At 46.4% G+C, this 27,715-nt stretch overlaps 6 protein-coding genes across 6 annotated transcripts; 3 read left to right on the forward strand and 3 right to left on the reverse strand.

The window, feature by feature from the left end:
• Positions 1–325: 325 nt before the first annotated feature.
• PCYB_115200 (hypothetical protein) lies at positions 326–1,501 on the reverse strand (the record flags this gene model as incomplete). Its single annotated transcript, XM_004223399.1, has 4 exons — positions 326–387; positions 551–616; positions 757–833; positions 1,107–1,501. 4 exons carry the CDS (start codon positions 1,499–1,501, stop codon positions 326–328), a joined length of 600 nt encoding a protein of 199 aa, XP_004223447.1.
• A 516-nt stretch (positions 1,502–2,017) lies between these two features.
• Positions 2,018–4,144, reverse strand: PCYB_115210 (hypothetical protein; the record flags this gene model as incomplete). The annotated part of the gene is made up of 1 exon (XM_004223400.1): positions 2,018–4,144. One exon carries the CDS (start codon positions 4,142–4,144, stop codon positions 2,018–2,020), a length of 2,127 nt encoding a protein of 708 aa, XP_004223448.1.
• A 573-nt stretch (positions 4,145–4,717) lies between these two features.
• PCYB_115220 (hypothetical protein) lies at positions 4,718–5,515 on the reverse strand (the record flags this gene model as incomplete). The annotated part of the gene is made up of 3 exons (XM_004223401.1): positions 4,718–4,798; positions 5,133–5,197; positions 5,380–5,515. The coding sequence occupies 3 exons, from the start codon at positions 5,513–5,515 to the stop codon at positions 4,718–4,720; spliced, it is 282 nt and encodes a 93-aa protein (XP_004223449.1).
• A 5,887-nt stretch (positions 5,516–11,402) lies between these two features.
• PCYB_115230 (transcription factor with AP2 domain(s)) lies at positions 11,403–18,164 on the forward strand (the record flags this gene model as incomplete). Its single annotated transcript, XM_004223402.1, has 2 exons — positions 11,403–13,341; positions 14,134–18,164. The coding sequence occupies 2 exons, from the start codon at positions 11,403–11,405 to the stop codon at positions 18,162–18,164; spliced, it is 5,970 nt and encodes a 1,989-aa protein (XP_004223450.1).
• Positions 18,165–20,622: 2,458 nt separating this feature from the next.
• On the forward strand, positions 20,623–25,203 carry PCYB_115240 (hypothetical protein; the record flags this gene model as incomplete). Its single annotated transcript, XM_004223403.1, has 2 exons — positions 20,623–21,738; positions 21,907–25,203. 2 exons carry the CDS (start codon positions 20,623–20,625, stop codon positions 25,201–25,203), a joined length of 4,413 nt encoding a protein of 1,470 aa, XP_004223451.1.
• Positions 25,204–26,294: 1,091 nt separating this feature from the next.
• On the forward strand, positions 26,295–27,448 carry PCYB_115250 (hypothetical protein; the record flags this gene model as incomplete). The annotated part of the gene is made up of 1 exon (XM_004223404.1): positions 26,295–27,448. A coding segment is annotated over one exon (1,154 nt), but the record flags the coding sequence as incomplete, so codon positions are not given.
• Positions 27,449–27,715: the final 267 nt, after the last annotated feature.

Here is a 27,715-nt window from a genome sequence, read left to right on the forward strand (position 1 = left end):
GAAGCAACACGAGCCATTGAATGCACCATTTCAGTTGTTTTTTTTTTTTTTTTTTGAGGGGGGTATACAATGCGTGTGCACTTAGCTCTCCTAAGGAGGAGAAACAAAATTTGGGAAATTTGGCACTGCCATTGGCAGGTGTCCGCTTGGGAGGGGGTGCAACCTAAGGGCCCCTTATTGAACGAGCAAAGGCTCTCCTCCCAAACACTTTAAATGGTAAAGGGTTCATTTGTGCTGCCTTTACACCTTCTGAAGGAATGCGCTTGAACAGTTTACCTCGCACTGGGTGCATAACCCTTGTGCTTAATACGACCCTTTGTTGTTTTTATTTTTTCGGGTTCACGTCCAAGCGGGCCATTAAGGAGTCCACGGATTTGAAGCGCTTCTCTGCAATGGGTAGAGGGATGAAGCGAAATGGGGGAGGAAAAAAGAAGAAAAAGAAAAACAACCAAGTGTAACGGGTTCATTGTGGGTGGGGGAGGACGAAAGACGAGCCACCCAGCATATCAGCAGAAGTGATTAGGGCTCTTCTAACTGGGGGGCCACATACCTATGGTCGAGTACAGCTGCAGAAGGTTGTCTTTTAAAAATCGATACTCCTGGAGCTTTTCCTCGACTGCAAAGTTGCGTGACAATTTGGGGAGGGGATAAAAATGGTGAGGAAGTTGCTCGGTTCACTCAAATGCAGTGTTTTTTTTTTTTCTTTCGAGTGGTGCCCCCTGCGAAATGGGTTAGCGTTGGGGTGCCTCGACTTACCGTGTCTTTTTTTATTTTCCACGCTTAGACCGTTGATGAGGTCCCGTTCGTTGCGTATTTTGGCTTCGACATGTGTGCTGAGCGGTGTGCAGAGGGAGGTGCAGAGGGAGATGAAGAGGGAGGTGCAGAGGGAGGTGCAGAGGGAGACGTAGAGGGAGATGCAGAGGGAGACGTAGAGGGAGATGCAGAGGGATATGTAGAGGGAGGTGTGTTGGTTGTGCATCTCCATCGCATTTTCGTTTCATTTTCGTTTCTTTTTCGTTTCATTTACGCTTCATCTCCGCCGCATTTCCGTCGTGCTGTCGGCGTAGAGTCCGCCTGGCGCCGGGTGGCAGTCGCGCGAGACCTACCGCTGCGCCCTCCGCGAGCTACGCATGGACAGGTAGTATTTCGACAAAGGGGTGTTGAGGCCCTGCAGGAAGTCCAAATGACCCCTCAAAAAGAGACCCTTCAGTATTTGTCTTTTTTCCTCATCATTGTCGTTTGCAAAAAGGTAAAGAGGGAGGTTTTCGTTTTTCTTGTTTAATGTGTTATACAATTTTCTAATTTGGTTGGCTTTTTTTTTTAGGGAGTTTATTAGTTGCGTCTTTTGAGTATGTTGATTGGTATCGTTGGAACTGTCACTTAAGGGGGAGTTGGCTACTCCTTTGAGGGCTTCGCATGAGCAGAGTGGGATGCATATGTGGTGAAGAAGAGCAAGGAGCAGCAGTAGAAGGGGGAAAAACAAGCTCTGGTAAGACGCCATTTTTATATTATGAGGATTTATGATTTGTCGAAAAAGGAAGAAGCATGTACGTGGGCAATGTTCCTTTACGAAGTGGTAGGCGAAAATGGGGAAACAAAATGGGGTGAAACAAATGAAGGGCCGTTTTTCCTAACTGTTGCTTTTATCTATTGATTGTATGCTGAAAAAAACGTTCGGGATTTTTTTTTTTTTTTTTGTCCGCGTTGTGGAGGACACGACGCACACATGTTTGCGCGAGATGGTGAGCATTTGTGTTCACTCCTGGAAGGGTGGAGTTTTTTTGCAGCGATTAGTTTGGCATATGTTGCTTCAGTTTTTCTTCCCTTTTGGCGGTTCAAATGGGGGGGTGAAAAAAAAAAAAAACACACACACAAAATGGTGGGGTAACAAAATGAGAAGGTAACAAATGGGAGGGTAACAAAATGGGCTGGCTGCCAACCGAACTCCACCCGCGGTTCACCGTGCACCCCTTTTCACCCCCTCAAATTCTCCCATGGGTAACGCCGTGCGGGTAGCCTATTCCGTGACGAGGATGGATCCCAAGTCGACATAATACGCAGTGTCGGTCACCCGATTGATAATCTTAACGAAGGGGACATTGTGCACCCCGAACATAATGGCGAGCATGCGGACGCTGACCGACTTGCGCTGAAATGGTTTGATAATCCCCACGTTGATTAGCGAGCTAAAGGAAATGAGCGAACTGTGGGTGTCGTTGTTTAGGGCATCACTCTCATCTTTCATCTCGATCAGAAGGTCTATCTCCTCGTGGTGGGGATTATAAAATGAAAAAACCGCCAAAAGGACGGAGGAAGTATTGATTTCCTTTACGAAGGAAACCTCAAGGTTGAAGGTGTGCGGTTTTGGCATCTCCATCTCCATACAGTACTGGGACCATATAGAGTTATCCGGAGTGTCGTCGATGCTCCATTTAATGGACAGGGTGATGATGCTCTTATCGCTTTGGAATTGGAAGGACAAACGTTTATGCCTGTCTTCGAATGGGATGGATGAAATTTGATTCCTGTTCTTGAATCGCTTCGTGACATCTGCAAGTTGGCTTGCCCGCTGGTGTGCATCACTACTGCGGCGTTTTCCCATCTGATGAGAGGTCCCTCCCTCTGCGCCGAGGATAAAGGGGTTATACAGTGAAGCACCTACATCGATACCGTGGAGGGTGTTCTGCATACCAGTGCTCACATCAGCAGCGTACACAGAGCTGCGCAGGGAGCTCCTCATCCTCTCCCTGTCTTGGGCACTCTTCTGCGAGAGGACCTGCACGAAGTTCAAAATCGGAAGGTAAAGACTGTAGGTCTCTTCCGGGAGGAGAGAAAATGGAAAAGTGTCACTAGTGTCAATGTTCACAGATCTAGAAAACAGCTCGTGAATGTTCACCCTATTTTGTTTTGTTACATTCTCAATTTGGAGATAGAGGTAGGGTTCCATTATTCTACACCTTATGTTGAGTGGCTTAGTGACGACGATTGGTTTGGTTAAGATAATTTTTTTGAAGTCTCTGTTTGCGTAGCTTGAGCTGTGCACGTGTTCCTCCAGCTTGTTAAGGCCTTTGCATATGCTGTGCATGTTGACGTTCGGCGGGAAGCTTCGGACGTCCTCTCCGTTGTGCGGGAAGGAGTTGCTCTCGCGGTCCGCGTCGTCGTCGTCATCGTCACCATCGCTATGGTCGCTGTAGTCGTCATCGCTATCATGCGGGCCATCCCGACCATCCCCGCCATTCTCTCCATTTTTCTTTTTTTTCCTTTTCTTCTCCCTTTCGAGGGCCATGCCGGACGTAAAGGTCGACGACCACTGCACGTTGCTCAGCAACAGCGACGGGTAGTTGAAAATTTTTCTCAAATCATTCACATGTTTATCGTTGAGGAAGGAGTTCACACTCCTTCCCTTGTCCACCTTGGAGATTTCACACAGCTGGACCTTTACCAGTAGTTCTTTATTGAGGTACCTTTGCGCAATGGTCAGTGGTAGCTCCAAAAAATAAATGACCCCTTCCACTTGGAACTCCTCCTCCGTTGCGAGGAGAACGTCTTCAACGTTTTTTTCGCGTGTCTGTTTTTGGTTATCTAGTGGGAAAAAAAATTTGTCTTGCTCCACCTGCCATGCAGTCTTCCCTAGAGGTGTCCAACTGTCTTGCGTTTTCCTCCCTTGACTTTCTTCTACCCCATCTGTGGGGTCCCTCTCGTTGTTAGATGAACTCCTTCTCCTGCCTAGCACTCTCCTGTGCACTCTTCTTTGTTCACTATGGAAATAATTTTCCTCCTGCAAATGCAGATCATGTGCGAGTGCTGATACTTCCACTCCATTGTCACTCACGAGTACTATATCAACATGGACATGATAGTTTGCATTTTGTTTTAACCAGTTTTTTGTATTTTCTTTCGATGGTAATTTATTGATATGCTTGATGATGACCCCTATGTAGAGGAGTTCGCCTAAAAGTTCTTCCGCTATTACATTCGCATTTTCCGTGAGGGGTTTGTTAGCATGGCTCTTTTGGGAAATGCCTCTCCCCTGGTGTGTGTCCTCCTCTTTGCAGCAGAATTGCAAAGCCTCCTCGGTGCTTTTGTGCCGGTTGCTGTTCGTCAGCACAAGTTTGATGGGTGTTTCGCTGGTTGGCAGCGTCATGCGGCCCGCGACCTTCTGGTCTGCCCCTTTTACCGCTTGCCTTTTGCCGCTTGCCTTTTGCCGCTTGCCCTTTTACCGCTTACCCTTTTGCTCATGCGTTACAGCTGCGCCGAAGCGGGCTTAGCCATTTGCTCTGTGCATTTCGTTAATGTTATTAATGTGTTTCGTTACGACAGTTCATACTATGCTTCACCGTTTTTTTTTTTCCTTTCCGATATACGCGTTGGAAGGACGCAATTTGAAAAAAAACAAAAAAGAAAAAAAAAAAGAAGGAAGAAGAAAGAAGAAGAAAAAAAAAACGGTACACATGCATGCGAGCAGGCACTTATCAACTTTTGGCGGGTTTCAAATTTACGATTTGGTTGACGCGCTTTAATTTAACCACCAGGGGGACACACATGTGAAGATACCCTTCACTCGGCGCTCGAATGGGAAAAAAAAAATCACCACAAAGGAGCGGCAAATAAAGGAGCGATAAAGGAGCGATAAAGAAGCGGCAAAAAAGGAGCGATAAAGGAGCGACAAATAAATGGCGCCAAAACTACTGTGTAACGTAGGGACCATTTGCTCCATTCAGTTGAGGATTTTTCGGCGGGGGCCCAACTGCTTCTTCATGACGATGAGGGGCGTTTTCTTCGAGACGTATGGTTTTAGCTAAGAGGAAGGGTCACCCCCCCAAAAAAAAGGAGGAAGTTATTTCGCATGTTATTTACGTTAAAGGGGGAGGTTAAATGCAGATGGTAGCACCCAATGTGTAGGGGGTTTCAAAGAGGAAAGAGCTACTCATCTGAGAGAGCGACTTATGCTGCTGAGCATGATGGAAATGGCATCTGTGTATGACACGTTTCCCATATGTATGTTTCATATCACTGCACTGTTAAGGCAGTCTTCACTCATGTGTTGCGAAACACGTTGCCGTTTGACCAAAATATGAGCAGAGGTACAAATCGGCTTCTTTTTTTTCTCTCCCTCCAGTTCTCGCTCTTACGTTGCAATCGCTCAGGTCTGGGACGCGAAAGTTAGGCACCAGCATTTTGTTAATAATGAAGAAGCCTAAAAAAGGAGAGCAATAAAAAAAAAAAAAAAAAGATGTCCACATGAGATGTAGCACACTTGGAGGGCATCGCGGTTGCCCTATATCAGGTTATGTCTCTCTCTCGGGGCAGCAGCATATCGACGGAACGGCAAATGAAATACGACTCCTCGCAAGCTCCACCCCTGGTTCAACAGTGTACCCTTTTTTGTGTGCCTTCCCAGTCCGATAGCCCCGAATCCTTTCTTGAACCCAACAGGAGCGTACTTTGCGATGAGTGGCCCCTTCCCCTTACTCGGCCCCATTTTGGCCAACTTGAAAACGTCCAGTTTGATCATCGTGCGCAGGGGGGGGAGGAGAACAAATCGGAAAAAGCAGAAAAAAGGCGGAAAAAGGGCGTGAAAAAATGCAGAAAAAGGGCGGGAAAAAAAAGAAGGCTAAGCGAGGCTCTTGCTATAAAGACTCTGCTTTCGCCACAATAGTACAGTTTGACGGGTGCGACATAGGGGAACGAACGATGCGCCCTTTATCTGATGCCAGTGTGACGTGGTGTACGACCGGGCGAGGGCTCATATGCTAGCTCCTGTTCTTCAACGCGTTCACAAAAGCATCGTCACAAGTCCGTGCGCCTGTTTGGAGGGCATCTCGCTCTATTTTCCCGTTTTCTGTAATTCTGTGCGCTTTAATTTTTTCGGCACAATTTAAATAGGTAGCGAGCGAGGAGAGAGCAGGGGCGCTGTTCTCCTCAATTTTTGCGGTTCGAAACAAACCTGCATTTTTGTGCTTCGAAACTCACCTCCATTTTTGCACTTCGAAACTCACCTCCATTTTTGCACTTCGAAACTCACCTCCATTTTTGCACTTCGAAACTCACCTCCATTTTTGCACTTCGAAACTCACCTCCATTTTTGCACTTCGAAATTTGCTTGGCCTCTCCTTAACGACACTGCCGATTTGAAGAAGCGGAACAGGGGGAAAAAAAAAGGATAGAGAAACCCGAGTGGAATTACAAACTATGTGTTCGGATGTGCAACGCGCTGCGCAGTGCTTCATGCAAGTCGAACCTTACGCTTGAATGAAAAGCTTCGCAATTTAAAAAAGGATAAATGGGAAGATAAAATGTCCTGATCTGTTCAGGTGAAATAGCGCATCGCTGTGGAAGGAGGTACGCGAAGTGGTGAGCAGGATGGGGAAGGAGCCGAGAAAACGACTTTGTTTCCTTCATTTTTTTGTTAATCCGTGTGAGCATTCGATGCATCAGTCTTCCCGTTTGTACAGTCCAGCAGACTTGGTCACCGGTGAAGACGATACACATTTGAAAGTTCCCCGTTGTCGCCCTGCAGGGAAGGCATTTTTAATGGCAACGGCGCGGGGAGACGACCGAAGGGAAATAAAATGACAGGAGGAACGGGCCCAGCAGGGGGGGCACTGACTGAGTACCCCCCAAATAAAGGTGCATACTTGTCCGGGGAGCGTCGTAACCATTTTGGGAAAAGAAAGTCGAAATTTTGAAAATTTTGAAAACTGCAAAATGGAGACAACACAAGGGGAGAAAGAAGTGCTCTCCTTTTCATCATCGATTAGTAGCGACGGTTGGAAGGGATGGGCAAGCGCAGCCACGTCGTTCACCCCATTTCCCCTTCAACGTACCGCGTGTGGTAATAAATTGACTCCAAAAAAATCGCACAAGGAGGTAGGAACACGCCATGTTAATCTCTATGTTAGGAGATCCGTTTGGACAGAAAGAAAAAATAAATCAATACATGCGGGGGTGGATGTTTTTCCTTGTCGGGTTTTCTGTGTGCATGTAAATATATGTGTACGCGTGCGTGTTGACCAAACGGGCAGGCAGCACAACAGGTGGGAAAGTCAAAGTATCATTTAAGGAGCTTCCCAAAAGGATGCAAAGCGTGAGGAGGGTATAACACCTCATATGTTGTATGTTTCTTCGCCTATTCGCTATTCGCCCGTTCGTTATTCGTTTCTCCGTTTTTTGCTTGCCCCCCTTTTTCCGCCCTATCGCTTCGTCTAGACCGCAACAGAAACAAGCAGCTTGTTCGCACCCCGCGTGGCGTTTGCGTTGCGTCATTAGGTGCGGTACCCGAAGAGTGGACAGCAAAAGGGGGGTTCATTAAACGCGTACCCTCGAAGGGGTGTGCACGTGGACCGAAATGCGAACACACGGGAATGTGCGTGTGTACGTATGCGCGCGGCTTCGTGGCTAGAAAGGGAAGAATAAAAGAGGCCAAGTTTTATGTGCATGTTATTTTGTTTTTTTTGCTTTGGCATTTCTGTTTTTTTTTGCTTTGGCATTTCTGTTTTTTTTTTTGCTTTGGCATTTCCGTTTTTCTTTGTTTTTTTTTTTTTTTTTTTTTTTGCTTTTTTGTCATCTCCGCGTTTTAATACAGCGCGTGTTGAGGAAATCATGCCAAGTTCGTGGGAGTGGGGAAGTGGCGTGTGTGCAAAAGATGGACTGTCGGCGGAAACGGGGCGGGAACAGAACAAAGCTGAACGGAACGAGGCTGAACGGAACGAGGCTGAACGGAACGAAGCTGAACGGAATGAAGCTGAACGGAACGAAGCTGAACGGAGTGACTGATCCGAATGAACTGACCGGAATGAACCGAGCGGAACGGAACTGCGTTGGGCGAGGCGTATGCACATGCTCGTACACACACGGACATGTGCCAAGATCAACATGCGAGCCACTCACTTGTGCCAACAGGCAGTGAAACAGGATAATTCTTGGATATACATGTCTAGCACGTGTACCGAGGTGTATCATTTTTTTTTTTTAAACGCATATGCGTGTATACCTTTATTGCTTATTTATCTGTACTCTGTTTTTATCTCTTGAATTTTTTTTATTTTTTGTTTTTAATTATTTTTTTTTTTTTTGCATGCATATGTTTAACTGTAAACACGCTTGGGGTAGCAATTTATTTTGTTTTCTATTTTTTATTTTTTACTTTTTGCCATTATGTTTGTTTCGTATGGTTGCATTTTTTTATGATCTGTAGCGCGACTCCTCCGTCTGGTTGCGTTTTCTGCTCATCCATTTTGCGTTCGGCGTGTCCCCGCGTTTCTCATCCCCCTCGTCTATTTTTTGTTTTGTTTTTTTTTTTTATTTTCCCCGTTTCCGCAACCGTCCACGTTCCTCTTAATTTGTAATTGCGTATTATTTATTTTTGCCCTTACGTGTGAGTAGCGAGAAATTTCTTTTCAATTTTTTTTTTTTTTTTTGTATTGTCCGATTTTATTTTCGTATCGCAATTTGTGCTGCTCATTTGTCATGGTCATCCACCGTTCTTGTTTGTTTGTTTTTCGCTTGTTTGTTTTCCGTTTGTTTGTTTTTCGTTTGTTTGTTTTCCGTTTGTTTGGTTTTCGTTTGTTTGTTTTCCGTTTGTTTGGTTTTCGTTTGTTTGATTTTCGCTTGTTCGTTCGTTCGTCCGTTCGTCCGTTCGTCCGTTCGTTTGTTTGTTTATCTGTTTATTTGTTTATTTTTTTTTTTGTTATGTTCCCCACTTGCGTTCGCTTTCGCGCGTTTTTCCATTCACGTTCGTCTTCATTTGTGCCCGTCCACCCGCACGCTTGTTTTCGTTTTCGCATTTCTGCGCTCCCCATTCCTTGGCGCTTTCGCGCAATGGCACGTCTTGCGGCGGAGAAGAAAAGGGAATACTAAAAAAGGGAAGCAAAATTAAATAGCAATACGGAGCAAAACAGAGCCATACAGAGCAATACAGAATAGAACAAAAAAAAAAAAAAAAAACTTTCCATTTTGCTTCTTTTTTTTTTTTTTTCATTCCAGTTTGTCTGGCGTGAAAAACGTTGGACTTTTGTCTTTTTCTTCCTGCTCTCCCCTCTCGATGTGCTCCATTTTGTTTGCCTAGAAAAACTCGCGCGGTGTTGTGTTGTTTTTGCCGCATCGTAAGTTTGTCCAGTTTGTCTTTCCGTTTGTTTGTTTGTTTTTTTGTTTGTTTTTTTGTTTGTTTTTTTGTTTTTTTGTTTTTTTGTTTTTTCTTTTTTTCTTTTTTTCTTTTTTTCTTTTTTTCGTTTTTTCGTTTTTTCGTTTTTTTGTTTTTTCGTTTTTTCGTTTTTTTGTTTGTTCGTCTGCCCATTTGTATGCCCCTTTCTTTGTCTCCCCATTTGTCTGTATTTTCCCTTTTCTCTTTGTTATCTTCCCATTTTTGTCCCGTCGCGACACTGTTCCGCGCACAAAGGGACACCCCTGCTTGAGCGGAAGGCAGACGCGCATGCCCACCTTCATTCACGTGGGAGGCGCGCCAATCTGCCATCCCGTTCCTGCCGACGTTCAGCCAGTTTGCAATGCATGCGTACCCGCCATTTGGTTCAACTTCATTTTTTTTATTTTAACATGCAGGTAATCGAAGTTGTGTAGTAGTTTATCGCCCGCTTTGTCTATTTCTGTGCCTGTTTTTTTTTTGTGCGTACTTTTTTGTGTGCTTTTTTTTGTGCGTACTTTCATGCGTACTTTTTTGTGTGCTTCTTTTTGTGCGGTCCGTTTGAGGCGTCCCCTTTTCCGCGACCCAGTGCTGGCAGCTGCGCCATAGACCCGTGGGTGCATGCCTGGGCGTGAATAAATTTTCTGCCAGTCGACAGAAGAACACTCCTAAATTGTTTCGAAGCATTTGTGTCGCTGTGCAGATTCGAGGGGAGTGTTCCGTCCGACCAAACCGACACGTGCCCGCGTTTGTTCTTCCAGTTTGTTCTTCCAGTTTGTTCTTTCAGTTAGTTCTTCCAGTTTGTTTTTTGAGTATGTTTTTTGAGTTTGTTTTTTTTAGTTTCTTTTTTGAGTTTGTTTTTTGAGTTTGTTTTTTTGAGTTTGTTTTTTGAGTTTATGCCTTAGCGCTCCCACTCCATCGTGGATATGTTTCCGTACCCCGCGCATCTTTCGCGTCTCGCTGGGTGCGCACCGGGGGAGACCTCTCAATTTTAACCGTCCCACGGGTGCTCCCGTTTGGGTAGATGCACTCTCTCCGTTGTAAAAGTGTTCGCGATTGTGTAGATTTTCTCTCCGTTCCAACGTGTTCACGGTTACGTATGCCCACTCTCCATTTACCAACGTGTTCATATCCATTCGGAGAAAGGTTGACATCATATTTTCGTTTGCCTCCTTTGTGATTCATAAGTAGTCGCAACTGGAGGAGCTCTCCATTCGTCATGTAAAATTTTGTAACAGTTTTTTTTTCCTGAATTTTTTTCTGAATTTTTTCTGAATTTTTTCTGAATTTTTTTTCTGAATTTTTTTCTGAATTTTTTCTGAATTTTTTCTGAATTTTTTCTGAATTTTTTTTCTGAATTTTTTTCTGAATTTTTTTCTGAATTTTTTTCTGAATTTTTTTTTTTTGTTTCTTGCAAGTTTGTAGATCAATCGGAGGTTCCCTCAGCTTCAGTCTGTTTTGCGAAGCTGGCTTCGTCTGTCTAGTTTACATATTTTGGCTAGCTTAAACCATCGTGTGACGCTCATTCGTCGAGCTCATCGCGCATAAGGCGTACGTCGCACATGTTGAGTCTGTTTCGTCCCGTCTACACCCCCTTTTTTTTTTTTTATCCTTCCGCGTGTCCATTTCTACACCTTTCTAATTGTACCTTTTTAAACAACATTTTTGTTGTGCGAGTCATGTGTGTGACTTCTCTCCTTTTGGTTAGGCCAATTCGACGGTGAAGCTCAATAGCAATCACTCTTTTGTGAGAAGCAGGGCGCATCCTCGATCGGTCCCGCTGCAGTTGTTGGGGTGAGGGATACCTCGGTTGAGTTGACACAGACTGGAGCATCTCCCTGTTTTCTGCTCCCAGCGCAGCGCGAAGACAGGGTAGTTATCTTCCCCAATGTGTTCCCCTTTTTTTGGTGTAAACTACACATACTAGTTTGTTCGTATGAGCGAAAAATCCTTAGCAAAGTAGAGGTAATGTGAAAGCTATTCCTTTGTGCCGCCCCGACAACGAATGCACGATCACAGACAAGAAGTGTTTTTCCTATCGAGTTAGAAGATACGGAGGTGAACAGCCACCATAGGGTGTGTTTTTCATGTGAGGTGCACACTAGCGAGACGTATCAGAAGAGCCAAGCACTAATCCAACCATCGGAGAGCACGTACGGTGGCATCTCCCCTTTTGAGCAGAGTCACCCCTGCGTGCATACATAGATGTTTTGTAACCAGGAAGAAGGTTACCTCTAAGTGTTTTAAGACAGCGTAGGGGTTAATGCAAAGCGTCGGCCTGGAGTCAGACCCTGTGGAGGCAATCGGGGGGGCCCTACCGGACGGGGCTTGCCAGGGGGGGGCCGATGTGAGTGGTGGTGTGAGTGGTGACGTGAGTGGTGACGTGAGTGGTGACGTGAGTGGTGATGTGAGTGGTGACGTGAGTGGTGACGTTAGTGGTGACGTGAGTGGTGACGTGAGTGGTGACGTGAGTGGTGACGTGGGTGGTGACGTGGGTGGTGACGTGAGTGGCGATGTGAGTGGCGATGTGAGTGGCGATGTGAGTGGTGACGTGAGTGGTGACGTGAATGGTGACGTTAGTGGCGATGTGAGTGCCAATCTGAGTGGCGATTCAAGGTCTGATGCCCGTGCCCATACCCCTGCGGGTGGAGCTCCCCTCGAGACGGAAGCCCCAGCGGAGGAAACCCCCCCACACGAGGAAGAGGAGACGACCCACAACGGAGAAGAGGAGACAACCCACAACGGAGAAGCAGACAGGTGCAAACAAGTAAAGATAAAGAGCGAACCAGTCATCCTGATAGACAAAGTAGAACGATGTCTAGTAGTCGAATGGTATGAAAATGAAATAAGAAGAGAACAAAGAATCTCATATAAAAAATATGGAAATGATAAAGCAAAATTAAGAGCAAAAGAATTGATAGAAAAAATAAAAGCAGGTATTACATTTGAACAGTTATACCCAGACAAAGGACCACCCATCGTTCGAGTGTATAAAGACGTAGGAATATATGGAGTATCTTTGATAAGGGATAGAATTGAGAGAGAATGGAGAGTTGAATGGACAGACAATGAAACGCAAATGAAAGCTAGATGGTCATGTAAAAAGGTAGGGAATGATGAAGCACAAAAGAGAGCAGAAGCATTTGCACAAAGTATGATCGAAGGAGTTTTTAATCCTATTCTGTTACATAAAGCTACAGGGACAAGATTCTCAAGATCAGAAAAAACGGTTGTTAAGATAAACGTATATATGAAAAAAAACGTGAGGAGAAAAAATAAGTGCAAGATTCTCAGGGGGGGAGGAGATAAGTCTCCTTTAATTATAGGAAAAGGAATTAAAGATGGATTAAGGAAAGGAAAACTGAAGCATTCGAGTGATACTGTTAATGACTCACTTGTGGAAGGATCGGACATGCTTAATAGGAGTCAGACTTACAATGCAAAAATATCGAGTAATCCTTTTATTCAAAATGAGAATGCCACGTTGGATGGAAGGACAGATGCTAATTATGTGAGGAGCATCGAAGGGGGGGAAACCAACATGGCTTTGCCTGAGGGTAGTTACCTTTTGAGTGAGTATCATCTCGGGGTGAACCCTAAGCGAGGGGGAGGAATGGCTGGGAAGAAAAGGCATTATAAGCCTAGGGGAAAAAGCGCGAAAGGGGAGAGGATAAAGAAGACACCAAAGGAGGGTTCAAAATTGAGGGGGAAAATGGCACACCGGGTAAAGGACATGATGAGGGGTGCAATGGGTGATCCTATGGAGGATCGTTTGGCAGATCAAGGCACAGCTGCTCAAACAAATGGCCCAGCAGAACTAGATCTATTCAGTTGCTGTGCAGAATTGGGCAATGTAGACCCCCCTCCTTTCTCATCCAACAGTAATCACCTGAAGAATGATCCAGAAATGTGCAATCCATTATCCATGCCATACAGCGACAATGGGGGAGGTATGTTGAACTGTAAAAATGGGACCCTAGAAAATGGTGGAATGACGAGCAACTACTTTGTCCCCTGTGAGCAGTACGAAGGTTATCGGACGGGGAGTTTTATGGCCAAGGGGGGGGACTACCCCTCTAGGTATGCATATGCAACGAAGAGTGCTGCCCACGCGGCTTACGTGAACCACGGCGTGGAACATGGGGCTCTGCATTATGTTGATGAGCGTTATGGGGCTCTGCGCTGTGGCGATGAGCGTTATGGTGATTTGCATCGTGGTGATGAGCGGTATGGTGATTTGCATCGTGGTGATGAGCGTTATGGCGATTTTCATCGTGGTGATCTGCATGGCGACCTGCTCCATGGCGATATGCTCCGTGGCGACCTGCTCCATGGCGATATGCTCCGTGGCGACCTGCTCCATGGCGACCTGCTCCCTGGCAATGTGCACAGTTTTCATTACGGGGGGGAGGATCCCTTCGGGAGGAGTCACACCAATCGGAGTGAATATGCTCCGGGGGGAAGCGGTATGCCCGGAGGCCACTGCGCGAGCGGCGCTGTGTTGAGAGGAGAGCGGTATAGCCCCTACGTGGTGAGTTACAGCGGCGGGGGAATGGCGCCACACATGGGGGTTATGAGGAGTGCGGTAGACATGGAGGGGGTGCATAGAGGGGTTGACATGGAGGGGGGGCATAGGGACGGCTTTATTCACCGTAGGGATGATCCAAACGATAGTGCATTTCGCGACATTGTGGGGGGTGCCCAGGGGGCTAGCCTACTCCCCCAGAAAAGCCACATAAAGAATAGGAAACACGTCAGACAGCGCATCTGTCATTTGAAGAAAATAAAATGCGAATCGGGTGGGAATGACGTGGAGGGGAAAGACCCACGCAAGGGAGGCGAAAAGAGCAAGGAGACCAAGTGCTTGCGCGTAGGGGGGAGCGTCGTTAGCGGTGCCAGCGGTGTCAACGGTGTCAACGGTGTCAACGGTGTCAGCGGTGTCAGCGGTGGTGGAAACGGAGTAGGCGATCCCCTCCCAGCTTCGTACAAAGCAGAAAGAAAAAAACGAAAGCGAAGCACGAATAGGAACTTCAAAGGGGAGGACTTCCTACTCGATGAGGAGTTGAGTAAATATTTTTCTACATATCAGAAGATTCAGTTAAGGAAAAACCAAAAGGCCCTGAGGAATGAGCCGGATGGAGTTATGGGCCATGTTGTGGGTGACTCCATGGGAGTGTGCAGGGGAAGGCGTTATAATCACATCGCCGGGGACATGCAGGGGGGTGGTGCGCAATTGAGAGCCGTTAATCAGCAAAGATTTGAGGCAGGACAAGAAGGCACCTACGGACATGGTGACGTGGTACCCACCGTGAAAAGGAGCACCAGTGTCGATGCTAACAAAAACGATAATGTACTAATGAACGGCAGCGTGATCCCCCTTGATAATGCAGCGGAGGACCTCCTGAGGGCAGAACCTCCTACCAAACCTCGGAGACGAACGAAGCATTGCAAATTGAGTCGAGCTAGCCAAAGTGCTTTAAACAGGGTAGACACGATTAGCCAAAAGGAGGATTCAGTTTTTTATGATGATAGAAATGTCATGAGGGCGTCTTATAGGATGTACAAGGCACATGGGAAGAGAGACGACTCTGCGTATGGTGGGTTCGGATCGTATACGGTGGGAAACCTGGGTGGTATGCTTGTCAGGGACTCTGGTTTTGCCCCCAAATCGAGCCAAAACAATGAGGGCAGCGGTGGTGACGTGCTGAATGACAACGTGGGAGGGGGATCATCTACAGGTGGTCTTCATCCAAGCGGTGTGAATTACGGGGCGGAGCCCCACGCAGAGCAGCAAGGAAACGTCATAGCGAACTTTGATGAGAATAGCGGAGTGGACAAAGGGGAGAACGTCGGAGGAAACGTCGGAGGAAACGTCGGAGGAAACGTCGGAGCGAACGGTGGAGCAAAGGCCAGAGAGAACGACGGAGCAAACGACGGAGGTGAACCGGTGGATCCCTCTCGTAGTGACTTGGCCGAAGGGAAGACTCACCTAATGAACCTAAGAAGGGCGAGAAGGAGAAGCACCCCAGTGAGTAGGGACCAGCCAAATGAAATACATCGCAAGAAAGACAATTTAAATTGCTCTCTCGTGAGAAACAACATAATCGAGTTTGTAGATAATCCAAGAGGGTACAGAGTACCATACGAATATCAGTCACGAGTATTTTATGAGCATTTCGAGGTACCACTAAATTCAGAAAAAGAATTTGAGTTACAGCAGAGGTACTTTGCTCGCCTGTTCTCTTTGCACATTTTAGCTGTTGGATGGAATACTAACAAGAATGCCCGCGTGGAGGACTACATGCAGGAGTTGTCCGACCCTGCCTTTGGATTTCTCACCATGGGTGGAATGAGCAGCCCTGGGGATGTCCCAAATCATGATGGGTCTCCTGCTAGTGAGAAGAACAGACTGAGTGGCGAACGGGAAGGAACCTTGGGAGAGCTGAATCGCGTCGAATTACAGAACGGGGGATTCATTACGTCTAATAAGTTGCCAAATGAGCAGAGGGGTGAAAACTATTGCTACTTCAACTCCGTGGGTGATGGCACCTCGGGGGTTAATGAGGATGGGTCCATGCTCAACGTTGCCCTAAATGAAGCGCACCACTTGATTTCGCCGGGGGAAGAAATAAGTGGAGGCAACATACCAGGTGAGGTACCTGACCTGGGTGGGGAAGTTAATTTGGATAAAATGAATAACTGCCACGGGGCCAGTAACGTGAGACGCTTCAATGAGCTGGGCGAGGTAAATCATTTCGGACCACCAATTGGGGAGCAAGAGGTGGGAGACATGAGCAAGTATGAGTGTGCGCATCTCATGAGTGGTCTAAATGATGGGCGCGGTGTTGGCAGCGTTGGCGATTTTGGCGGTTTTGGCCCTCTTGCCGGTTTTGGCCCTCTTGCCGGTCATGGCTGTATTGGCGGAATGCTGAACGCGAACGCGCTTGGCGACATCCATGGCTATGCGTGCACGGAGGGTGTCAGTGGCATGGGTGGGCCATACGACACGTGCATGATGAGCAACATAAACGGCGCCACACTGGGAGTTGATTACCGATTGGGTAATTACCAGGGTAGTAACGACTTGGGGTCTGTGAATGGGAAAGACGCCGCGGCATGCTTGAACGGGACGGACAACAACCCGAACGGAGTATGCGTCAGCTCAGGAGAAGGAATGAACGAAGTAAGCGGGGTCAATGCAGAAGGTCTTATGCTTCCGAATGTGAATTATCCTAAGGGATTGAACCCAACGCATCTACATGGAAAACATATTATGAACCTGAGCCCAACGCATCTACATGAGAAACATATTATGAACCTGAACCCAAATATGCACAGCAGTGTTAGTGTGATTTATGACCAGGAGGGGAAGGGAAATTTAGAATACGTGCAGAGTTACATGCACAATGTGAACCCTGTGAGCATGAGCAGCGTGAACCCTGTGAGCATGAGCAATGTTAACCCTTTGAATATGAACAAGGTGAACCCCTTGAACATGAGCAACGTAGATGAAGGTTCCTCCTATGAACATCCGTTAAGTAGGGGAAGCACTTTGCCGTTCCACAAGGAGGTGACTGTGGTGAGTGGCGCTCCATGGGAAGGGAGAGAAGGGAACGAAGCCGCATTTGATGCAGTGAACACTGAAATAGTTAACCATTACAACAGTTTCATTGACCGAACGAGTCATGGAGTCCCCATGGTGGGTGCCAAAGGAGAAGAAGAGAGCTACCCCAATCTACAGAGTACCATGGGAAAAACTAGCGAGTTAGACGCGTTAGACGCGTTAGCAGCATGTGGGAGGGAAGACAGCCCTTACGGTGTAGGAAGCGTTGAGTATGATGAACTACAAGTTGGAGGAAGGAGGGACATTGACAATAGAGGGCAGTGCTCACTTGGAGATACTTCATATGTAGAGGGTGCCGACTCATGTGTGCGAAACGGAGAGGTGTTTGATATGGTTAGAGAGGTGCAGTATGGGGAAGGAGATCAAATTCCCTTGAGGCAAGTCCCCACCAATGAGTATGATCTCGTGACGATTGGAGAAAAGGAGGTACAGTCCCAAAGAATGGGATACATGAGTTCGCCTTACGAAAGGGGAGATGGGAACAACGGCGATAAGTTAGGCTCGGAGGTGCTAGAAGAAAATGTAGAGGTTACGGGAAAAGGAGACTACCTCTACTATAACGGATATGCCAATGCACACAATGGCATCGGGATATCAGAGCGAGACATGCACAACTGTGTTGAAGGAGTCAATTACAATATCGTTGCTAAGTCAAATGACGACTGTAGGAGTGGTAGCCCACACGGAAATGGCGAGTACTCCATGCACGACAAGGCGCACTACGAATTTGGACACATGATTCAGGTGCTTCCAAGTTATGAGCACTTGGAACGGGAAGGAAGCTATCAGGATAACGTTGTGGATAGGCAAGCACAGTCTCAGTTTGATGATGCGCATTATCGGTTCGGCGTGTGCAGTGGGGGGGCTCATCCGTCCACAGGAGAGGTGGTTCCAGGCCAGCAGCACACGGATGAGCTGAGCAGGAACGGCAGTCACAGCGGCAGTCATAGCGGCAGTCATAACGGTAGTCATAGCGGACGTCACAACGGCAGTCATAACGGCACTCACAACGGCAGCCATAGCGGCAGTCATAGCGGCAGCCATAGCGGCAGTCATAGCGGCAGTCATAGCGGCAGTCATAGCGGCAGTCATAGCGGCAGTCATAGCGGCAGCCAAAACGGCAACCATAATACAACTCCAAAGAGTTACGACGACGTGGCATACAACAGCTACTTTAAGAAGGCCAACCTGACCTCCACATCCATTTCCACCCCCATGACGAACATGAAGGATATGAACAACTATGAATATTTCGCTAGCAGGAAAATGATCGACAAGCTAAGGTCCACTTCAAATTCGAGTACCATAAACACGGAGTACCTCCCGAGTAACCTTTTAAATTCTATAAGCATGAACAACTTACGTCTTTCCAATAATGTGAATGAACAGGTGCAGAAGTAGCTGCGGGAGAGTGGAAGGGACGTTAAGGGAGGTGTTAGACGGGTAGGAAAAAAAAAAAAAAAAAAAAAAAAAACGAACACAATAAAAGGTAACCATTTAATGACTAGCTTGGTAGGACGAACAGATCGGAGCTCATCTCCACTGAATAATGCGTGGAACGGTTAGCACAACTGTTGGGGGAGAGCGTGGTCACGCACATATGGCTTTATTTGAAGCTGCCATACGTTTTGCCACTTGGAAGGAGCAGCTTAGAAGGGGAACTGAGCGTTAACTTAACTGGTGCAGTGTGTAATGTGGGTCCCAATTTTTTCCCCCTTAGGCAGCTTAAATAGCTGTTATTCGCTGTGTTAATTTTTTTTTTTTTTTTTGTCCATATTGTGTAAAGCTCGTAGTTGTTGTATACGGAGAGCGTGCGTCTCCATATCGCAGCGCATGCCTACCACACTCCAACCTTTGCTATTTTTTTTTTTTTACGTGCTTGCAACTTCTACGTTCCTTTGGCACGATGCGTTTGAACTTTTGGGAAAAGTCATTCGTAAGAAATGTTGTAGCCGGGTGGAGTGGGAAGCCGTTCAGCAGGTCACTTTCTCTGTAGAGAAGCATACCCCATGGGTGCGAAGCGCTTTTACTAGAGAAGCACATCTGTGTGAGGGTTCACCGTTCGGGGCAGCTAAAAAGGGAACAGATTCAGCTCGCAATGCGTACATATATGTGTATTTTTTTTTTTTTAAACGGTTCGAGCAGGAGCCGATCCTCACTGTCGACACTTGATAACGGAGAGGGGGAGAGAGAGCACTGATCTGCTGCAAACGTACACAGGAGGTGTAGCATGCGCGGAATCAGGCGATGGGGCTACCTGCACTCACGTGTAGGTATGCATTCCATGTATGCCCACAATGGAGAAAATTAAAGATTGACTGAAATGAAAAAAAAAATTATGCAAACGTGTACACGCCTATATGCGTAATGACTAATTGCCTTTGTGATTCCCCCGTTATTTAATTTTTGGTGGGCCCTCATTTATCCTACTTTATTTTTTTTCTTTTCCTTTTCCCATTTCATGATGAACTTACGCGGTAGTGCTGAGAGGAAACAAATTGGCTACCTTCAGTGACGCTGTTTAAACAAAGCTGAAAAAAAAAAATAAAATAAAAATAAAAAAGTTCGAGGCAAGATTAGAGTGTGTACTGTGTACATATGCGAATATATTTATGGTACTTCAGCTCGCTTGACTAAGCTGCGGCACATGTAGTTACTACTCTACAGGTGGGGTGTGAAGCGGGGAGGTGTTAGCTTTTCCTACGAGAGTAAATAAGTCGATACGAATGACCTTCCGCGTGCCCATTCAGGTGAGTACGTAAAAGGCGGAAAGCTAACTAGCCCGTACATTATGTAAGTTTTGTAACCAGCACACAGTTCGGTTGTGCTACATTGTTGGCGCTGCTAGGGGGTAGATATTTGCACTCTGAACTGTGAACCGAACTACACGGAGGGGCGTGCAAGGAGAAAGAGAGGGAGGACGAGCGAAGAGCGCGAAGCTTAAGTTGTGGAGCGCGAAGCTTAAGTTGTGGAGCACGAAGCTTGAGCTGTGGAGCACGAAGCTTGAGTTGTTTGTAGGGATGTTTCGTTTAACCACCACTGAGGGGAGATACCAGCTAGGCGCAGCTGCAAAGTAGGAGGAACACCCCCAGGAAGGTGTAAAATCGAAACGCACACAACTGTGCAAAAAGTGGAAAAAAAAAAAAAATATTGACTAGCCAAAAAGGGGGAAAAAAATACCTGAACGGTTCAGAAAAAGTGCAAAAAAAAAAATTACAAATAACAAATAACAAATCACTAGTCACCAATCCGAGGAGGCGCAATAAGCGGCCTAGCAACCGAGGCAGGTGGGCCAAAGTGTTTGAAACTCTCTGAAGGTGACGGGGAAAGAAAACCACTAAGGAGCGCCAGAGGAGAAATGATGAACAGCTTTGCGATTAAAAGGGCGTACGCGTGTGAACATGAGTGTAAAAAAATACATAAATATATCAGTATAGGAATTGACCGTAAATCCAGGCTTCCCATCAGCACGTGTGCAAGGAAATTTGGAAATAGCGAGCTGGTCAGCATCAGTCAGAAATTGTTCTTACATAATTACACACGAGGGAGGAGATCGTCTAGGAGAAAACTCGCCAGGGTGGTATGTTATAATTTTAAAAGAGGAGGTGCCCCGGACGTGCACAGCGCGCAGGATAGTCAGGCACGCGCGTGGCGTAGAGTAATAAAGGGGAGTATATTGGACAAGGGAGAAGAGCTGAAGCAGGTGGGGAATTCCCCAATTGTACACACTCACGTGAGGTCAGGGAAAATTGGAAAAGAGGTAACCCGTAGCACGCCATCCCCAAATGTACTGAACCATAAAAACATTTTAAGTAACTCGAGTAAGTGGGGCAGCACTGCCATTTGGACATCAAGTAAAATGAAAAAAATAAAATTTAGGAGCTTCACACAAATCGTTGCCGTATCGATAAAAAAAGACAAATACGTGAAATTTTCCCGATTAAATTTGAGCGAATTGCTACATTTTATACATGGGCATTTATCAGAGGAGAGCGACGTAAAAACGTGGAACAGCATATTTTTGCAGGTAGACAAATTGGTGTCCAAAAAAGGAGGGGGCGAAGAGTATAAAGCAGAATTGAGCGCCTTTTTCGATAAGCTCATGAACATGGAGTACTACGCTGTGCTTCACCATCTGAAGGATGTCGACGAGAGCGTGAAAAACAACATTTTAAATGGCGCCTTTTTCGAGTGCCTCGTGTTGTCCCTCAGGGGGAGGGACATAACGCATTTGCACGAGCGGGTGCGGCGGCAAGGAGTGGTAGGAGGAGTGGGAAGAGGAGAGGAAGAAGGAGGAAAAGAAGCAGAGCTGGGAGACTCGCCACAGGTGGGAAGCGGCAGCCCGGCAGAGGTCACACGTGGCGACCCCGCGCAGATCGCGAAAAAGCGCGAAAGTAAGGTAAAATCGTACATGAAAAATTTGAAGCATCTTTTAAACATCCCAGGCAGCAGGAGGGGTTCCAAGGGGGGGTTGAGCGCACTTGAGGAACAGCAGTGGCAGTCAGACGGTGAAGAAAAAAGATTGGATCGGTTCGGGGACAAGGAGGAGGCATCGTGTGCGAATAATTTGTCCAGTTTCAGAGTAGACACAGAGAAAGACGTAACAATGATCAGGAGGTGGTTTACCCTGTTGACCCACTTCTCCAGCAAATCTGAGCACGTCCCAATGTTAAGAGATTATTTGAATAAAATATTTAGGAAGCATATTGACGAGCTGATTCGAAAGGAGTATTTTTCCAAAACAGTGCACCAGATGACGAATCAGATAAACAGTAAAAGTGTGCACGCCCTTATAATGACGTATGAAAAAAAGCTGGACCAGATGGAGGCATATGATTTTAGCTACAGTTTGATTATTCTCCTTCGGTTTATGGTCTTCAGTCATAGTTTGTTTAACAGGATTGTTGATCATGCTATTGGGAATCCTTTAGTGAAATTAAAAAGTGAGAAGAACTTAATCCGTTTTATAAAGAGTGTAGATAATTACCCGCTCATGCATCCTTCCAGCGCAGGGTTGAGCGGTACAGGGTTGAGCGGTACAGGGGTAAGCGGCACTGGGTTGAGCGGCACAGGGGTGAGCGGCACAGGGTTGAGCAGCACAGGGGTTAGCAGCGCAGGGTTTAACAACACTGACATTTTTCAGTCCAACATGAATGATTTGTACAATTCTACCTTTTCTATTTTTATTAAAAAGTTGAACAAGAGATTGAAGTTCTACTCGCTAGAGAACCTACTTTTTTTGTCCGAGTGCTTGGGCAAGGTGATTTTTATGCCGAGCACGCAGAACCAGGTTCTGCATGTCTTCATTAATAAGCTTCGGTACTACATCGATAATTCTTTGGATTTTTCCACTGTAAATAATGAGACGCTTATTCGCCTTTTTAAGATAAGCTCCTTCTTTTCCTTCGTCCCCGAGATGGAGATTTTTGTGAGCAGCGCGACAAAGGGGAGTAGGAAGGCACGCAGGTTTGTAAGCGGCGAGGTGTCTGTGCCGTCGAAGGGCACCCTCGTGGGAGAACCCGAAGAGGTGGTCTCCCCATCGGGAGAAGCGGAAAAGGCACCAGGAGGGTCATGCCCCCCAGGGGGAGAAGCGAAAAAGGCATCAGAAGGGGGAACATGCCCCCCAGGGGGAGAAGCGAAAAAGGCATCAGAAGGGGGAACATGCCCCCCAGGGGGAGAAGCTCAAAGGAGCCCCGTGAAGGACAGCCCGTCTCCCACGGGGAACAAAAAAATACTCAAGAGCAGAAATGACGACACGGTGGATGAGAAGAGCAAAAAAAAAAGCATATGCTTTAACCTGAGTGAGAAGAGAGTGATTAATTATTACTATGACAAATCGGAGGAGAGAGAGACACACACGCATGCCTTTGCGCATCCCAGGAATCTGCTGAAGAGTTACGACCTGCTTCAGGTGAAGGACAATGTGTACGACGTGAACAGCTACCTCCTGAATTACAGCTTCTATCACGACTTGGGGAAGAAGCATAAGAAGAACAAGTTTTTGCTCAAAAATATAGTGATGCTTCTGTGCGAGCGGATTGATAAGAGTTTGGATGACGTTGCGAGGGAGCTGCGTGAGGGGGTTCCTGCGTGGAACGAAGCGGGGAAGGAAGTGACCCCCAAGAAGAGCTGCCCCACCTGGAGCAGAGACAAACTGATGAACGAAATAAAACACATGAACGAGAAGAACGCCGAGCGAGATGGCAAGTGCCCCGGGGGTGACTCCACCCACAAGGAGAGTGAGCTCTACAAAAGGTACCTCATTTTTTACGATTTCAGCGTGCTAAGCGATGTAGTGAAGTTCACTCATTTTTCTATCAATACGAATAAGCACACGTACGAGTTAGTCAAGTCGATAAAGCGGAGACTGGAGGAAATGCTTCTCTTTTATGATTTAAGTGGAGTGTCCAAGCGGGGAACTGAGGTGACTATGAGGAGTGGGTCAGGGGAATATGACTCAAAGATGAAAAATATTACCACTTTTCAGTTGTACCACTTTTATTGTGCTTGTAAAAATTTTAGTCCTTCTTTCCTATTCGAATTTTTTGACACCCTGTTGAAGCTGACCCCCAAGATGAGTATTATAGACATAGATGATAAGGCTGTCGATTTGTTTAGTAAGAAAAAAATGAACAGAATGGAACATCTGGAGATCTTCGAGAAGGTGAAGGATCGTAACGTGACCATCCCCTTTGTTGTCTCCTTGTTACGATCGTTAAGGATAATCATTTCATCGAGTTTGTTTCTGACAAATGACATACTTAGTGAGCATGTGAGCACCATGGTGCAGTACTCGTACTACGTGTTGTTGTTTTATTACTACAATAAGGATAGGAGGAGGCGTGATGTCAAGAGTGGCAGTGATTTGCGGGACGCGGGCGAGGAGGAGTGGCTAGCCGGGGGGGTGAGAACTGTGCCAGGGAATGCTCACTATGGGACACACTCTGCGGGGGAGGGAACCTCGGCCCGACCTCCCCTTGGTAATAGTGAACACGCCGATGATGAGGAGGACCCCATTTGTGAGAGCACATCCAAGGGAGGCACTGCAGGGGGGTCACCAATAGGGGAGTATGTGAAGAATCAACAGGAGAATGGCCAACATAGTCATAGCTTTGGAAGTGGACGACCACAGGGGGGTAGCCAAACGGAGGGTGGCCAGCGTGACGAGGACAGCGACTGTTCAATCATCTCGAATGTAATGAAGTCAACAAAAAAGGAGAGAAAAGTATGTCTCTTTGATAATGTATATATGGAGGACCTGTGCAACACGTACTTGTGCTTGTCCACATCGCTATACTTCCTAAATAGGACGGAGGAGAAGTCCAACCAAGTGAAGCATCTCATTTATCTCGAGGAGAGGTTCCTTAAGTTAGTAACCAAAGTGAAGTACATGAAGTACTTATCGGATAATTTAATTTTTTTTCTATTTAAATCTTCGTGCACGCTGAAATTAGAGGAAGCATTTGATGGGATCATTCCGTCGTTGAAGTTACCCAATCGGAGGAGTAAAAAGACGAGCGAACTTCTCTCCTCCATAACGCATTCGCAGAAGGTGAAAATTTTGAGTGTCCCAGCAGCGACTGCATTTTTTCTGTGCAAAATTAAGCTATCCATGTCGGGTAGGGGCGGCAAGGAGGAAGTGAATGTCCTTCGGATGGAGAACACGAGGAAGCTGTTTGAGATCCTTATCGATGATTATAAGTTGTTGGCGAACTGCGTCGAGCAGTCGTTCATTAATAGGGGGAGAGAAGGGGTCTACGGTGGAGGTGAAGCGGTCTACGGTGGAGGTGAAGCGGTCTACGGTGGAGGCGAAGCGGTCTATGGTTCAGGCGAATCGTTCCATGGGGAGGAGTACTCATCGGACAATTCGCATATTTCCAATCAGAGCACCTCCTTCCGAGGGAGACCCAGGAAGGACTTCTCCGTGGAGCACCCCCCGGATGGAAGCAGCCAGTATGGAGTGGCCCCACGCAAAAGAAGGACCTATTCTTATTTACCCTACCTTGTGTCAAACAAAGTGGGCATGAAGGAAAACATCCATTTCGAAGACCTCATCGGAGATATGTTCTTCGGAGCACACGAGGTGAAGACGTTGTATGAACTGCAAAGCACGCTGCTAAAAACGGTGAAGTATTTGGAGGCTGCCCAAATTAACTTAAAGGTAAATTATAAAATAACGCAGATTCAGAAGATACATAATGACCTCTTGGGTTATCTCTCCGAGCTCTCCAACGTCGTTAAGGACTGCCTCTACATCGTCTTCCTCTCCCAGCCCTACATTCATAAGTCTCCCAAAAAGTACACCACCAAAAATTTGGTTAACTACTTTATTAATAAGTGCAAGTTTGTAAGCGACTACAACATTTTCGACGACTGCAACAATAAGTCCTTTAACGAGATGAAGCGCAACAAGTACATGGCCAACGAGCTCTGTCGCTAGGTTGGCCGTTTTGCCATCCCGCAGTTTGCCGACCCGCCTATTTATATGTTCCCACCTTTTCTGCCCACCTTTTCTGCCCACCATTTCTGCCCACCTTTTCTGCCCACCTTTTCTGCCCACCTTTCTGCCCACCCCTCTCAACCTCCTTCCGTGAGTGCGCGCCTCGAGTGTGTTGCACCTGGCACCTTTAAAGAAGGGAAATCTGCGTCAAAAAAAAAAAAAAATTCCTATTCGCACCGAGCGGCCAGACAAAGCAAAACAGATCTGACGTTTTTTCGGAATCGTCCCCATGGGGAGGAAAGGATTAGACGTATTGTGAACGAACACCTAAGAGGGGCGAGGCGCATATATCGCATCTGTGCCTTCCATTTGGGGTAAAAAAAATTGTTCGAGTAAAGAAACATCATGGCAAAGGTTTTATCCATCTCCGCGTTTTCTTCATGGCAAGATGTGCCTTTCGAAATGCTACTAGAAAGGGAGAGAGGTGTATATTTTGCTTAGTAGCCCCTTTTTAGTGATACAAAATAGGGAAGGGCAAAATGGACGGAGAGAACGATGCGGGAAAAATAATTGCCTTTCGCGCCATCGTTGCAGAAGAAAGGGTAAGTTACCTTTTTTCCTAGTCAAATGTAGACTCCCAATTTGACCAAAGGAATCGCAAAGACGTATGCGCGATTATGGGAAGGTAGACAAAATTAAGCGAATCGAGTAAGCACTTTAATTGTCCTGTGTGGGGGAGAAAGGCAGCATTTAAAAGTTTGCTTGCATACACACATGTGTGCGGGAAGCAGCTAGGTTTTTTTTTTTTCTTTTTTATTTTTTTTTTTTCGCGTTAGTGTAGATAAGAGCACAAATTGCGAGGGCTCTGTGACTGATGGAGGAAGTGTTAGCAGGGCTGTGCGGTATCACTTCTCATGTAAGCGGTCTAAGCCATTTTGCGAAGCCTGCGTGAAAACGGGCAAAAGGTTCGCACCTGAGAGTAGACCTGCGGGCATACACAAGCAGTGCAGCAAAGGAAAAGGCCTGCAAGGACATACTTATATATTTCTGCGCATGTTTTTGTATATATACGCCCTTATGTGTAGCCAAAAATGACAACGGAGGAAGTGAGCCAGGCAGGCACTGCGCAAGGGGGGAGTGAACAGTTAGAAAAAAATGAGCCAACAATAGAGGGAACAAGCAAAGCTGAAGAGAAGAATGAAGATGTACAGAAAAGGTTCGAAGCCCTAAATAACACCATCGAAAATATGAATATCCATTTTAACACGATTCTAAAGGACAATGAGGAGAAATACATTTTGGCATTCAACACCTACATGTATGACGTACAGAAAGAAATACGCGTTTTGAAAAAAATTGTCAAGGAAGAAAAAATAAGGGAGCTAAAGGACGAACGGGTGAAGAAGCTGCAAAAGGAACTTAAGTGGTACATAAACGAGTGCCTACGGCTGGACAACGTTTCCCAGTTCTTGAAAAAGGAGGCGGAGAAGTGGAAGAGGAACAGTGAACTGATGAAGAATCATATGCTGTTTTTGGAGAAGAAGCTCGCCAAGATGTATGATAAGGTGATTCTGAAGGGGGAGACGGGGGTAGGAGCGGAAACAGGGGTAGCAGCAGAAACGGGGGTAGCAGCAGAAACGGGGGCGGGAGCAGAAACGGGAACGCACGCGAAAGAAGGGCCCTTTTACAGAAAGGAGGGCAGCGCACAGAAGAGAAACGCTGCACCAAGGAAAGCGCAGAAAAGAGACCAATATGGTGGGGGCGCGCACTGTGCAGGACAGAGCGAGGGCGGCAACGCCGAGTGCACACCGAAGAATAAAGCCAAGATGGAGGAGAACAACTCTAAGGAGTTACAGCACAAGGTAGCCAATTTAGAAAAGAAACTGAAGAAGCAAATAAACATAAATTGCAGTTTACAAGAAAAACTTACAAAGCATTACATCGAAAAGTCGCAGTATGAAAAACTGTTCATGGAATGTGCGCAACAAATTAAAAAAGACCTAGCGAAATTAGCCATGAGCAATGACAAGGAGAAGTACGTAGAAGAAAATTTCACGTCTTTAATGGATGAAGCAGAATTGAGTTACTTTACCAAGGAGGAAAAGAAAAAGTTGCTCGTGTCCTTTTTCTCCTCCAACGATTTGATCCAGTTTGTGAAGAAAACCGTTTTCTGTAAGGAGAGGGCGTCCTTCGATTTGCAGTCCAAAAATAGCTACCCCAGCACAGCCATCAAGTACCAGAAACGGTCTGACATTTCGCCCTTCATTTTGTGACCTAATCGTGTGTCTGCTTAGGTACCTCATGTGGGTACCCCACCCCACAAGCACACACACAGGGGTGGGCCTTTCTCCTGGGTAGGTACTCCCACTGGGAAAAAGCCAGCATGTGTATGCAAGTGTGTGCATATATATATATATATATGTATATGCTTCCTGGAAGTGTGCGCTATTTACGAACTAGTTTTTTTTTTTTTTTTTTTTTCTGGCACTTTTTACACACTATGTTCATTACG

The sequence above is a fragment of the Plasmodium cynomolgi genome, chromosome 11 (assembly GCF_000321355.1).
Source record: "Plasmodium cynomolgi strain B DNA, chromosome 11, whole genome shotgun sequence".
Taxonomy (NCBI): Eukaryota; Apicomplexa; class Aconoidasida; order Haemosporida; family Plasmodiidae; genus Plasmodium; species Plasmodium cynomolgi.